A 14,448-nucleotide genomic window follows, 5' to 3' on the forward strand; every position below is an offset into this window, starting at 1 on the left:
GCATGCAAAATGCATTAGGGGGAAAAAAGGCCTAAAATTGCCCCCCAGAGCTTCGAAGCAGCTATTTACAACAGAAATTAGAAACAGATCTTTGAAAATAAAACTGTTAACATATTCGAAAATTAAAGAGAAAATGAATTAATGAAGTAAAGCAATTTATATCTTTCCTGCTTCTCCCCAGTTCCTTCAAAGAGAACAGCAATGCTGTGACATTCTGCAGTAAGTTATTTCTCTCTCATGCCACCCCTCATTATCTCTACCTTCTTGTCCCTTCACACCCTGAACAGGTGATTTCATGATACTCCCAGGTAAGAACTGATTTTCAGTCTTTTACATTATATTTGTTGGCCTATAAATTTATGTTTATCTGATAACAGAACATGACTAAAAAGTTACAGATCCTTTCAGGTAACCTTCACCTAGGACAGGCTATGACTTCAGTTAATGAGAAGTCATTCTGGGAAATGGCTTCTGATCCCTTTTCCCTTCCAGCATTATTATCTGTGAAACACCAGAGGGCAATTCAGTATCTCAATTGTTTTTTGACAACTATCAGCAACTAATGCAATTAATTTTAACTCAGCAGCACCTTGTTTTGAATACTGATTTTGCCTCTGTGGATGAAATTGCCACAGGATCAAAACCTGTGCAGTTCCAGCACATAACCTTACATTACTGGAGATTGCCCTAAAGCAAGATGTTATAACTCTGTTGCTGATGCAAACATAAATAGAATATAATCTCTTATCAACAGTTCCTGTTTCTTCGTGCACAAATTTTCAAAATAATTAGCTATGTTACTGTTATTTCAGGGCAATCTATGAAAAAACTGCAGAAAGTAAGTTACAAGAGAGCTGTTCCTCAAGGGAATGACTCGACCACTTCAATTCTTCATCGGGCACTTCCTTCAGAAGTATTCCACAAGCAACTAGAGCCTATCAGCATATTGATCATTGCTGCCTTCAGATCCGACACTGAAAGAAATCTGTTCTTTCAGTTTCTACAGAAGCGGAGCTCAGGAAAAAAAACCAACCCACATTAAAGCTTGAAACAACCCTTTTAAAAGTTCTCAAAGAGCCAGTTTCACTGATAAATGTCCTGCCTGTCAGGCAATCTCTGCATTTTCATACTCAGCCAAAGTAAGGATCAGTCTAACTGCCAGCTCAGTGTTAAGTACTCAGAGCCTCAAATCTATGGGCTTCTGTACTGAAATGAAACAGATACAAGCAGGGCATTGATGTCCCATTACGGAAAAGGAATTCTACCCTGTAGGATTTTCTGATTTTCAGCTGAGAAAAGTGGCTGATGATGAAAAGTTCTACTTATGAGATACACAGAAGTGTGAGAGTAGCTGTCACTGCACCCAAGGAAGTGCAACCTTCTGGAGACAGGGGAATAAAGATCTGTAGACAAACACACAGACATTTATCAAGGAAGAATACCAACTACTTACCTGTGAGTCTTCATCTTTCACTGGCCGCTGTGGAGTCTGCTTAGCATCAGACAATTCATCTGAAGATTCATTTTTCCTTTTCTGCTTTTTGCCCAGTGTGATGATCAGCTTTCTGTCAGAAACAAAACCCCAGCCCCTGAGTGAATGCTGTGCACCACTGTGTGTAACTTCAGGAGCAAATCACTAGTAATTTCCATATTCTCAACAGAAAACTCAGCACCACTGTCTGAAAAATGAGTAACAGGTCTCAAATACCTCACAGCAGACAGCACTGTTCACTAGCGTTATAGGCTTCTCTACAGTTACCTTGCTGTCACAAATTCCTAATTATCATATACATTTAAAATTTTTAACTGAGAAACAGAAATACAAAATCCAACATTTAAACCAACTGACAGTGGTAAACTACACAAAGTTAGCAGAAATACCATCTGCAGATGACAACACTAAATGATTTATCATAAAAAATTTACCATTGTAAAATCTAGCTTCCCTTATTTTTACTTAAAAAAATTAACTGTGGAGAACAATCTAAAAATCACCCATAGCTGCTGACATGCAAAACTTTTATGCTTAAATAAGTCATTCAATGGTAAAAATAAGGGAATTGAACAAATCTTTTTTTGCCCTTAGGCGGCAAAAAATATCCAAAATCTCGTAGTTTTATCTGTAAGTAATCTTAGAACCTCTCAGAGTATGTTAAGAACCACCATTGTGCTAAATAAATTAGTTAAACTCTAATGAAAAAGCGCCAATTATTCCTCTGTTTGGATTTAAAAATTACACTGTAAATCATCAGATTTGTTTCTAACTAAAGGGTGTAAAAATATTTTTCCATATTTGAAATGTGCCAAATACACTTCTTTAAATGTGTTTACTGTGGCGTAATTGTAGAATGACAAACTAGTCAAGAAAATCACAGAGAGCTGTCCTAAAATATATATTTCATAGAGTCTCTTATGATTAGATTTGTAACAGAAAATGAGGAAAGTGTTCCAGCATACAAGTGCTTCTGCCATGTTACAAGCAAATTAAGCACAAAATTTTAGTCTTTATACAGACAATACAAGTTATTTTATAGCAATATAACATCAAATATACTGGCCACATGATGAGAACACTATTGGTGAGAATGTAATTGTTGAAACACAACTAATTTACTTCTCTTTGCAAGTGTTCAAACAAGAGAACACACATATATTTACTATGTCCAGACTAACAGCTCACATGGAACATAAGCACGTTAAATTACCAACACTATGGAAAGTTTAAGCAACATGGCTCACAAAAGACTGCACGTGTATCTTCAGAAGCAATAAATATTTGCATTGCTTTTCAATATTAAATCACTATGTATATTCAGTGGAAAGGCTAAAAAACCCCAAAACCACAAAAGATTTTCCACTCCAATTTTTTTTTTTCAGTTTTAGCACAAAGTGAACAGCACTGATGGATGCAGGTTGAAATGAAGCTGTAGTCAGCATAATCACAGAGCTACTTGTTCACAAGTAAATTCTGGTCCTTGGCTTTTCATTAGGTGTTCTCAGTTTAATTATTACTTAGAAAACATGTTACATAATCACAGGAAATAATTTCAGCAATGAACACACTGGTTTCCCTACTGACTTCAAGGTTAGTTTGAGCAATTTTTTTCCCTCACTTTTCAAGCACTGATTAGGAATCATCTTTCTTTTTTTCTTGGTTTTTATTTTAAGACTTTGTCCAATATGACACTTTCTAGTGATGGACTTGGATAATCGCTTTTTCCATTTTTATCTCACTTTGTTTCATAAAATTTAAGTGTTACATTAGCACTTGTCACTAATATGTCAAATCAGCTAATATATTCCAACATGATGCAGACGAGGCACATTGCGACTGACCTTCTGAAACTGTTGTTAAAAAGAATTCTAGATGCCAAAATTTAACATGCATTTAAAGGGAAACCTGGTAAACTTATGAGCGAGAATTTCCTGGAAGATCATTCATGAAACAATATCCACCCCAAAAGTCCCTGGTTTACACCTTTAGGGTTTGGAAAAATGGTAGGAAGTATCAGTGTATGTTTTCCCTGCTCTTAAATTCTTTCAAAGAAAAAGGATAACTGAATGTTCTTTAATCAAGCAAGTGTTATGATGTAAGTCGAACTGGAAGAGGTCTTGGGAAGATCTGTGGTCCCTACTCAAGGCCAGCTTCAGAGTGCTTTTATGTTGCTCAGCTCAGTTAAATTCCACTTATCTCCAAGGCTGACAGCTGGCAGGTACCTGGGCAATCTGTTCCAAATTTTGATCCTCTTTTGTGAAATGGTAGATTAAAACAATTCCTAAATGCATGTTGCTATGTTAAATATTTGTATCTGTGCAACCACAGCTCATTCTCACTTCATGCACTACTGTTTACTATTTTAAACTCAAGGGTCCTTTAGTATTCAAGAAGCACAATATTAAGGGATATAGGGTCTACTATGGGTTCTGGTGGTACCTATTGAATAGCTGAGGATTTTAAGCCTCTTTTGTTTCAGAACATGGGGTATTTTGTGATTAGACTGCTCTAGTTACATCTTTCCTTGCACATTTGTTCCTCTCTTTTTCTTGGTTTTAGTCCCTCCTTGGGTTCACCTCTTGCTCTGCCCCTGCAGCCTTACACACAATATTCCATTTGTCAGCTTCTGTGTTTTGCTTTGAGCCTGCACTCCCCAGCCCCAGTACTTCACAAGCATCTCCCTGAAATTTTCTACACATCTCTGCATGCTGTAGATCAGAATGTTTCTTCCTCTATATGGATATGGTGCCAATGACAGGAACAAATGCAGTTTTACTTCTTTCTGATCCAGTGCCCAGAATCACAATGCTCCTTGCTATCAAAAGTTGCTGAACAACAGTATGGTGCTAAAGTCATACATTTCTATCAGTAAAAATGCAATCTGCTCATATTTTGGCCAAAAACTTCTAAAAAAATCTGCTATGTGAAAACAATAATTTTCAGAAGCTTGTAAACTGGATCAATTCTGTGAGAAATTTTCATTGAGCGAACAAGTTCTCTTGCCAGTTTATAAATTTCTGCATGAAAGCATAAAGATCCTTGGCTAAAATCCCTTTTTCCACCCTGAAACAAACTGTTCTGAACAGAAACTATCTATTCTGTTTCTATGAAAAGTTAACAGCACACTGTAGACATGGAATAAATAATATCACCAGACTCCACTCCAATTTCACTTTCTCTTGCCTTTTAAAATTCCTATTTATCTTATTACATAACATCTACAAATATTTCAACAATTAGATGTCGTAGATTTCTTCATTATATATTTTCTTCTTCTATAATTACAAACTAAAGATGCTGAGAAACTTACACCACAAAAAAGGTTTAAAAAGAAGATTTCTCACGAGCCAGTATTACTTCTGATCCTTAGCACAGGACTCCTATCATGCTTTAAAGCTACCAATAACCACTATTTGAAGAGCATTGCAACTTTTTTCTTATAAATGAAAACCAGTAAGAATGTGCTTCATTCCCCTTCTCTTTTATAGCAGGGAACATGATGGAAACACTGACACTACTCTGAACAGCTTTAAAGTGATAAATGCTTTCCAAAGCCTTCCAAAGAATGAAAAAGGAAATATTAAAGAGGATAGAAAGAAAAAGGCAACAAATACATATTAGGCATGTCAGGAATAGAAAGTACAGCTGGCCTTTAATACATCATTCTACTTCAATTTTCCCAAAACAGAAAACACCAAGTAGCTAATTATTAGTGTCCAGAGTCACCTCTCAGATATTATCATTTGTAGCCAAAGCATTTTGTTAAATTACTAACAATAAAACTCCTACACTATCAACAATATTAGCAATTCTTTATCACTAGAAACTTTGCTAAAAATATAAAGTAGAAGTTTCCTTGACAAGATACTGTATTCTCTTGAATGAGAGTTAATTTGCTGGTATAAAACCATTTTTCTTATCCTTTTACCATATGTTTAATAAATAATACTAATTCACTAATATTAGCCACTGTCTCCTTCTCCAGTTGTATTTCAAATTATTAACTTCTGGTGCACAGATTTTAAACTCCTAACAGTGTTTTTGGAACCATCAGTCAGCTCAAGCTCACACTACACTGAAACAATAATGCCAAATGATAACCAAAATGACATGCCAGAAGGATGACCAAACCTTGAATTTATAGCCATTTTAATAAGGACACAAGATAATGACCTTAGCAGATCTAACAGAACTCAAAGATTCAGTGAACCCCCTCCTTTCTGGCCACAGAGCTGTTCCCAGCACCTGCCTGGCTGGCAGGGAACAGGAGCAGTGCCAGCAGCTGCCTCCCTCCAGGAGATCCCAGCCCGAGGCACCCCCACCCAGCCCAGCATCAGGGTGACACAGACCTCCTCCCCTCCACCCCTCTCCCATGTCTCCTGAGGCAGCACCTGAGTTTGTAAGGGTTTCAAATCATCTTAACACTATCAGATCAATAAGCAAAGATTATCTGTCAAGGTGCCGGGTTCTAAAACTGCTTGTTAACAGTATTTGTGAGACCTGCTTCGAGGTACAAGGCAACAAGGACATTACTCGTTTCAGCAGTGCACAGGATCACATCCCACTTGCTGGATTCATTGCTACATAATTCAAGGATTAATGAACAAAATCCACCAGTGCTCTTTTAACACATGAAATAATACAGCCATTTCTGGCAGCAGTTTTGAACTGAAGGACTACCACTCTGACTCAAGCATTTGTAAATTGACTTCTTAGAATTTGGGGGACTTATTTAACCTATGCAGTGATTAAGAAAAAAAATTACCTAAATGTATTCAACTGATATTGTCCTTTACATCACCAGTGCAGAGCTGTTGCTTTTCATCAGGGCTGTGATATTTAATTTTATGTTTGAGTAGGTGGGAATACGTTGAGAGCTATAAAACCTAAATGCCAATCTACTTTTTTGAACAAGAGAATGTTCACAAATTCATAATTCTTCACATCAAGTGGTAAGAAGTAGACTTTTTAGATTAAATATGCATCACCTTAGATGGAAGAAGTAGAATCAATTAGAAAAAGCTTATAAATGGAAACCAGTTCTACGCAAAAATATGGAAGGGTTTAAACAGATTCCTAAATGTCAACACACCTTGGTAAACAGCCAGGATATGAAAAGTGATTCTGCTGTCTGCAGAGTAATTGTAAAGCAAATTTTGAAGAATTAACTTAAACAGTGATCAGTGCATAAAGCAACTTTGGTAATACTAAATATATTATATATACATTCTTCTAATAATTTCTGTCATACCCTTACAATGTCCTTGGTAATAACGTAAATTAGTCATTTATCTTCACCAATACTTATGGCACAGAAACTGTGCTAACCACAGAATCCAATTCTAATAGACTTGACTGAAATTATTTCTCTGTCTTCACAGCTCCAAGAAATAAAACCTTAACCCTCACCTTTAGAAAGAAACTAGAGGCTGCCTTGAAAGTAGCTGCTAGCAATTTTTAACTAGCAATGATGAATTGTAATCAATCATGCTATACATTTTTCCTGTACATGTAGATCTCAGAGAATCACTAAGGACAATACAAACAGTTAACATGAAGCCACCAAACACAAAATGACTGAGCAGCAAAAAACAGGAACTTTGAAAGATCATCCTACCACTAAATCTAGACCCAGTAGTTAAAACTCATCTCAATCCCCGATGAGGGCTAGTCAAGTTCAGTAAAAGCTATGCTGTAGTACAATTTAAAGCACTTCTTTTTTTTTTTTTTTAACTGATGGCTATCAGGCTATTTTACTAAGGTCTGTTCAGCAATTAGTGTTCCAGCTCTACAGTTCAACGGTAACTCTGAAAATCCTCCTCCAGAGCAACACAAAACTTGCTACACAGAATGAAGCCCTGGAAGAGGGCAAAGTCTATGATCACAATCTAAATAAAAGTTTGCTGTTTGAGTTCTGGGCTACAGAGGGTACAGCTGTGCTCTTACTGAATAGGCTGTGTTTGCTGTGAGCAGAGATATGAAAATTAAAACTCTTCTCAAACATTTCTCAAAAGAAAAAAAAAAGAAGAAATCAATATATTTGTTACTGTTTCAGATCACTCAGCTCTGGGTTGGCCCGCAAAAATGAAACCGGAGTCACCCAAAACATACATATGACTTCAGATCTCAAACACACCCAACTCTGCATCACCTCCTGCATTGCTCTGACACTCCAAATCCAAACTGAAGCAACAAATTTAACAGTTCCTGGAAGTTAAATGAGTTTGCTACAGAAAACCCTGACTGAAAAGAAATTTATTCATCTGGGATGGACATATTGCAGTAGATCTCCTTCTAAAATGGAAGAGCAGATGCACCCAAACAAATTCTCCACTACTGTTAAAAAGGTATATTGATCTTATTTTTTCTTTATTGTAAAACTTTACTGGTTTCAAGGTTTCACTCACAACTATACTGCTTGCAGAAAAATTAGTTCATAGTAGCTTCTAAATGTTGGAAATTTTTTGCGTATCTTTTTAAAACATGAGGGGACTTCAGGTTTTGTTTTCTGATTAAATGCAAGGAATGCCATATATACAAATATGTATATATATTTATGTTATAAAGTTTCTCATTATTGATTGAAAAAGAATTAATATTCTTTTTTATCCCAATTGAAACAGATTTCAAAAATCTTTCCATCCGAAGAAAAAAAACATTTTCCCTTCCCTTCCTGCCCAATAAAGCTCTTATCTTTCACAGGTATTATTTTAGCATAGTAAAACTTTCCCCCAAGATTCAGTCAAAGTTTATTTTAAGGTAACGAGAAAAATCAATGGAGCAACCCACACGCTTGAAAACCCAATTCTATTTTGATTTAATGATTCCAAGGACGTGCTTAGATTCATTAAGAAATATTTTTAAGAACAGAAGATAGGACAAAACCTTTATCAGAGCTGTTTAGTCTTCTGAACTCCCTATTCTTTAATTCTGATTTTCTCTGAATAAAACAAAATTTATTAATCACAAAATGTTTTGAACCATGGTTGAAAAGACAAGCATAATGATGTTTTAGTAATTATTCTGCTATAATATCAGCAGTTACTCTTGCACAGAAAGCAGGGTTTGGTAAGATTATTCTTTTAAAAAATCAAGGCCTTATTGCAATTGCTGCTCTATAAAATCCCTGGGGTATTCCTTGTTAAGCAGTTATTGTTTTATGTATTTATATCAATAATATACAATAGTGCTAATTCAACACAACACATCATTAATCTGCTTGAATATAAAAATGAAGTATCTTGATGTCTCAAAGCATTTGATTTGCTGCCGTCCATCTAAATAAAATGGAATTCTGTGAATATGAATGGAAATCTGTAACATGTGGTGGTTCTAGAAGACTCCTCACAGCTCCTTACCAGCACCTGCCTGCTCCATCTCTAGGAATGCATCCTTCACAGTGAAAGCAATACCTGGCAGCACGACTAAGTTAGCAGAGTGCTACTGGGCCATTAGCTGATCAAGGTGGTAGATAATGGGGAGGCAAACCTTCACAGCTCAATGCAAAATGATGAAACATTGACAATAATTAAATGGGAGCTCCTCTAGCAGCTTGTACGTACTCTGCATCAAACACAAACACCACAGTTAAAAACACAGCTTGAGAAATGTCTCTTTCTCAACTGACGCTGTCTGATGAAATCCTGGAAAGTGATCCTAAGTGATGTGCACAGCAAAGCATTTCACCAAGACAAAACTGACTGCACAATCATAAATTGTAGGTAACAGTTTACTTTCTTTTTCATTAAAAAAGAAAAAATATTATGGCAACTATGTAGTATATCATAATGGTGTTATTTTGGCAGGTTTTGTCAATTACCCAAAAGAATGAATAAAAAGCACGCTGAGGACAAACCATAAGGTTTCATGAAACTGACGCTACCTGAACAACAGTATAAATTTTCTGATTAGACAGACCCACAAAATGTTTGTTACAGAATACAAGTAAATTCAGAAACATGAAAGTGAAATCAACTTCACAAAAGTACACATCCGAAATCCCACCTTAAACTAGATGGAGAAAAAAAGAAAAGGAAGCACTACTTGATGCTTACAAGCAGCATCACATGCCAACACATAAACAGAACAGAAAGAAATTAACATCGTGAAATTTTGTATTAAGAATGAAGTTGGGTATAGAGCAGTAACCTTCAAACTACAGGATAACTACTCAAAATTGTTTACTTCAAACATGTAAGAAACTGATCTCTACAAGAAAAAAAGAAAATGCAGACATATAGGCTGATTAAAAGAACATTCATTTCTACTCTATACATTAAAAAATACATATGGATATGAGACATTTAAATTTCAGAGATATGCCAGTTAATATTTCTGCTACTACAAAGAGAGCATGAATTTAAACTCAAAATCAGCCTGTAACTAAGATTTCTATTTCAAGCTCTGAGTGACGTACTTAATATTGGAAATCACCACACACTCCTTTAAAAGTAAACAGACAACACAGGTTAGCTCTGGAGTCCCAATATCAGCCAGTTCCTGAAACCCCATGAACACTCCAAAAGCCCCTCACACCAAGGTATCCACCCAGCTTGACCCAGCTGAGTCTGCAAAATATTTAAGAGGGCAGATTAAACTGATATGAGTGAAGACTAAAAAGTTCATAGAATTTAATCTTTTCAGTATGTGCTTTACTTTTAATACATGTGGTATCTGTAAGAATATTCCCTTGCCTACAAGTTCATTAAACTTCCAATTTCCTCCCTGTGTAGTTTATCAAGCACATTGTATTGAAGCTACATGCCAAAATTGATAAAGACAGCATTTATAATCCAGAAAAACTCAGTTTGGAGTCAGAATGGATTACAAAACTAGATAGAAGATATTTCAGTCTATGCTTCAAAGTGAGTACAGAATATTTTAGAATCTGTATTGAAAATAATTCCTTTCAAAAGGACACTCCTACAGTGATTTTATCTAAAGAGAAAACAGAGCATTCTTGTTCCTGAATGAGAGAGTCCACACATGGACTTAATCAGGAAGAATTTTGTGTAGGCAGCGGAGGAGAACATTTTATTATCAGTAAGCAGTTTCCATTTTAATCAAGGATTTACAGTCTGAAGAAAAGACAGCATTTTAATCTACTTACCCAATTTTTGTTTTCTCTTTAATTTTGGATGAGGAACCAGTTTTCGGCTTTTTAGTCTCCTTATCCTTTGGTTTGGATTTAACTTTTCTACCCTTCTTTTCCTCTTTTCCTTCAGCTGAAACACTGGGGAAGTTTTCAGGGCTCATTACTCGTGGAATGTTTCTCTCTCCTCTTTCTTTTGCCTTTGCAATTGCTTCAGATATTATGCGATTCGCCTTCTCTTGTTTACTTTCCGAGTCTGTTTTTTTCTTCTGCTTCTTTTCAGACATTGCCCTCACCTGGGTATTCTGCAACTTAGTATAGGATCCTGAACCATCAGTCTTCTTGGAAGGAGGCTGTAGCAAGAAACAACAAGTAAATTAAATCCCTTTATTTCAAAACTAGAAAGAAAAAGTGCAAACATTTTTGATAGAGATATGCATTTTTAAAAAATGTAACTGCCAGGGACTTATGTGGACACAAAAAATGAGGAATTCCATTTATACCACAGAATGGCGTGGGTTTCAAAATAACTACATCAACTGTTGGTTTTAAACAACCAATCCAATACTCAAAGTCAGTAAAAATTATCCTTCTGAAATTCTCTCAGCAGTCTCTCCACCTCTGTAATTAAAGAAACCAATCCTTAACCTTTGCAGCATTCCCATACATTTGACACACACATCCAACACATTCAGTAAAATATGAAAAAGCAAAGAGCTCCCGAAGGTAACAGCATCAGTGTTTTGCCTTTGGAAGGATACCAGGACCACAGTTCCCTTAAAGCAGATGAATGATCTACAGGACTAACTCGGTGATGAACACAACAGATGCTCGAACAACACCAAGATTAAAAAACAGACAAAAGATAAAACCAAAACTAAAATCACACAGCTCTATATCCATAAACGGATCAGAAAGCAACGTTTCTTTTATTTAGATCACAGACTCCATGCCTCGGATAAAAGACGTAACTTGTTTTTATCTTCGGGATTTTAATGCCCGTTTCATGGACGCAGAATTGTTTACGGGGCTGATGAGCTTCTCCTGCAGCCAGCCAGAAGACATGTTTTTGCTTTCCTCCCCTCCCCCTTTGAGGAATGGAAAGAATTTCCTATTCAAACACAAAACCCCAGCAGATAACAGTTATGTTACGTTCTCACCCGTAAATGCGCCTCTGCCTAGAGCAGGAAGAAAAGCCACCAGGAATTTCCAAACACATTTTCTGGCCAAACCCCGTGCACTTCCCGGGATACATGTCCTATAGGTGCCTCATGGGCGGCGGGGGCGGGAGGCAGGGACGGGGCCGCTCCCGATGCCACCTTAAAGCCCCGGGGCTGGAACAAACAGCCGGACCCAGCTCGGGAACAGCTCAAGATGGCGATGCGGCTCCCGCAGCAGCAGCCAGTAATAAGGAAGGTTATTCAATCCCATTAGCCTTTTAGCCCAAAGAACCCCTCCTCCTCCCACTCATTCAGGCTCTCACTTACCCTTCCTCTTGGCCTCTTCACTGAAGACATTTTTGGCGTCAGACAAAGACTTGCCCTCCGCTTTTCCAGCACCCCCGGCAGTGCTCAGGAGAAAAGCATGGGGAGAAGATTGCTAAATGGCCTATTTAGCGAGCGGCAGCCGGGCCGCGCACAGCCCTCCCCGAGCGCTCGCTCGCTTCAGCAGCATCCCCGCGCCCTGCCCGGCGCGCACCCGCCGCCCCCGGCCGGCCCGGCCCCGCCGTGCGCGGACCGCCGGATCCCAACAAAGCGCGGAAAGAAACGCACAAAGCATCAAAAGGCATCAGCGCCAATATTAGCGCTGGTTAGACCCGCTCCCCGCGGAACTAGGCCAGCAGATGGTGCTACCCGTCATTATTCCATTAGGCTCCACGTTTAACCCCCGCGGGGACCGGCTTTAACCCTTCGCGCTCCCCGCCCGCAGCGCCGCCCACAGCGGCTGCTCGCTCCCTGGAAAACCGTGGGAACCGGGCGCTGTGCTGCGCCGGGCCGCGCTGCACCGCAACCCTGCGGCTCCAGCCCCGGGGGAGGGCACGGGGGGACAGCGGCCCAGTCCCAGCCTGTGGCCTTCACAAACACATTTTGCTCTCCAATATACTTTTTGATTTTTTTTTTAAATATTATTTTTCTTGCATTTACTTCATTACTATACGATGGTAACAGTGACTGTAAATGCTTTGCTGACAGGCTTCCCTGCTTCCTACAGAAAATGGAAGAACTGCTCGGTTTTATCCCTCTGCCTCTATCCAGACCTGCGGGACCCTGCGGTGGAGACTCCTCGGGACACGGCTCTCTGGTAAGCGCCTCTTCATTCCCAGGTTGGGTTAAAGTGCTATTTTTAAAAAAAATCAGACAAGTTTTAAAATACCTATTGTGAACGTATCAAATAAAACAAAAAAGAAGATTGGGGTTTTTGCAAGGTTATTAAAAAAAAAAAAACAAACCAAGAAGCTTTTGACAGCATAGCTCCATCCTAGCAATACCCTTGATTCTCAAAAGCCTACTCAAGAAGAATGAAGAAATATCAGGACTTGATTTCTGTTTTTGTCGATATATACATATACCTTCATTTTGCAAGATATATGTTTTTCTATAGAAAATTTAAAATATGGCAAAGATTTTGAGATTGCTAAGATTAGTCGTTACTGTAAAAGGTAATTTCACTTCTATTCACAAGATTAATTTCAAAATTAAGTTCCTTGTCCAGTAGAAACACTAGTGGCACCAATACTTGAAATTTATTATTTTCTTAACAATACCACTTAAATTCAATGATATTTTTGTAAATATGCAGCAGCATTACAAGGACAATTACCACGTTTTGATTTTACTTTTGAGAACTCTAGCCAAGATGCTTCTACATTATGCTTACAGTAAATTACAGGGATTTATTGTTTAGGGGTGGTTATTTAATATCTTAGTAAAAATTGTAACTAATAAACTATTTTACATTTTGAGATCAGCTGAACAAAAAAAATATATTCCTAACCTACCCTGGGTATAATTTTAGCTCTAAAAGCCAAATGCTACTAAAGCCAGTAGTGTTACATTGGTCGGTTCTTGAACATCTCTGGGCCAAAAACAAACAAACAAAAAAAGCTTAATAATTAAGTAGGTAATCCAGAAATGGTGGCTTTTTCATGAATCCTTTTACAGTCTCTTTCTAGATATTTTATTATTTTAAAACAAAGTTTCTTTGCTGCATTTTCTCAGAGCTCAAAGCTGCTCCCCAATTTATTCCTCACCAACATTTACTACACTCTTACTGTAGAGCTGTGAGTACGCTGGACGAGGCTTCTCTATGTTATAATTCCTCTGCGTCTTGCTCTGTACTATCCCTTCCGAGTTCTGTCTCCTGCACTGCACAAACATTAAGCTATTTGTTAGAAATCCCAGAGCATGGGGTTTTTTAAATTTTGCTATGACATTTCTAACCGTATGAAAATTACATTAATGAAGATGCAGGAAGGCTCCAGCCAGCCATTCTAAGCCAAATAAATCTGTAATGAAACCTTCAAAGTCACCATTGTCACAAAAACCAAAACTGGAAAGCAACACAAGTGTTTTGAGATTAGAACATGAAACATGTTTGCACTACAGAGGACAGGATCTATGTGTATTTAACAACAAAAGCCATTTAATCCAGCACCTCTTTTATTCCGCTAATAATTTCATGATTTGAAAACAGCCACAGCTATAAAATGATTGAACAGTTGTAAATCTTCATGCACAATGAAAACCATTTCAAAGGTTCTCAAACATCTGCCAAAAAAAGGGCAAAACCTTTTGCAAGCTGAAAATACCCCTCCCCCTCAGTGAGACCGAACGCAGATAAAACATCCTAAAGGAATATATCC

General features: G+C 37.7%; 1 protein-coding gene across 2 annotated transcripts in view; it reads right to left on the reverse strand.

The window, feature by feature from the left end:
- CHD9 (chromodomain helicase DNA binding protein 9) overlaps window positions 1-14,448 on the reverse strand; it is an 87,481-nt gene that overhangs the window by 41,281 nt on the left and 31,752 nt on the right. Inside the window, exons 1-3 of one of the 2 annotated variants that reach the window (XM_039721100.1) lie at window positions 12,074-12,809; window positions 10,605-10,939; window positions 1,454-1,565 (exon numbers count right to left, since the gene is read on the reverse strand). In XM_039721100.1, coding sequence (XP_039577034.1) covers window positions 1,454-1,565; window positions 10,605-10,939; window positions 12,074-12,103 — 477 coding nt within the window. In that variant the 5' untranslated portion in view covers window positions 12,104-12,809. Of the gene's footprint in view, window positions 1-1,453; window positions 1,566-10,604; window positions 10,940-12,073; window positions 12,810-14,448 lie in introns of those variants that run through there. The other variant, XM_039721099.1, reaches the window with a different exon arrangement.

The sequence above is a fragment of the Passer montanus genome, unplaced genomic scaffold, assembly GCF_014805655.1.
Source record: "Passer montanus isolate IOZ18808 unplaced genomic scaffold, ASM1480565v1 scaffold45, whole genome shotgun sequence".
In the NCBI taxonomy this organism is placed as follows: Eukaryota; Metazoa; Chordata; class Aves; order Passeriformes; family Passeridae; genus Passer; species Passer montanus.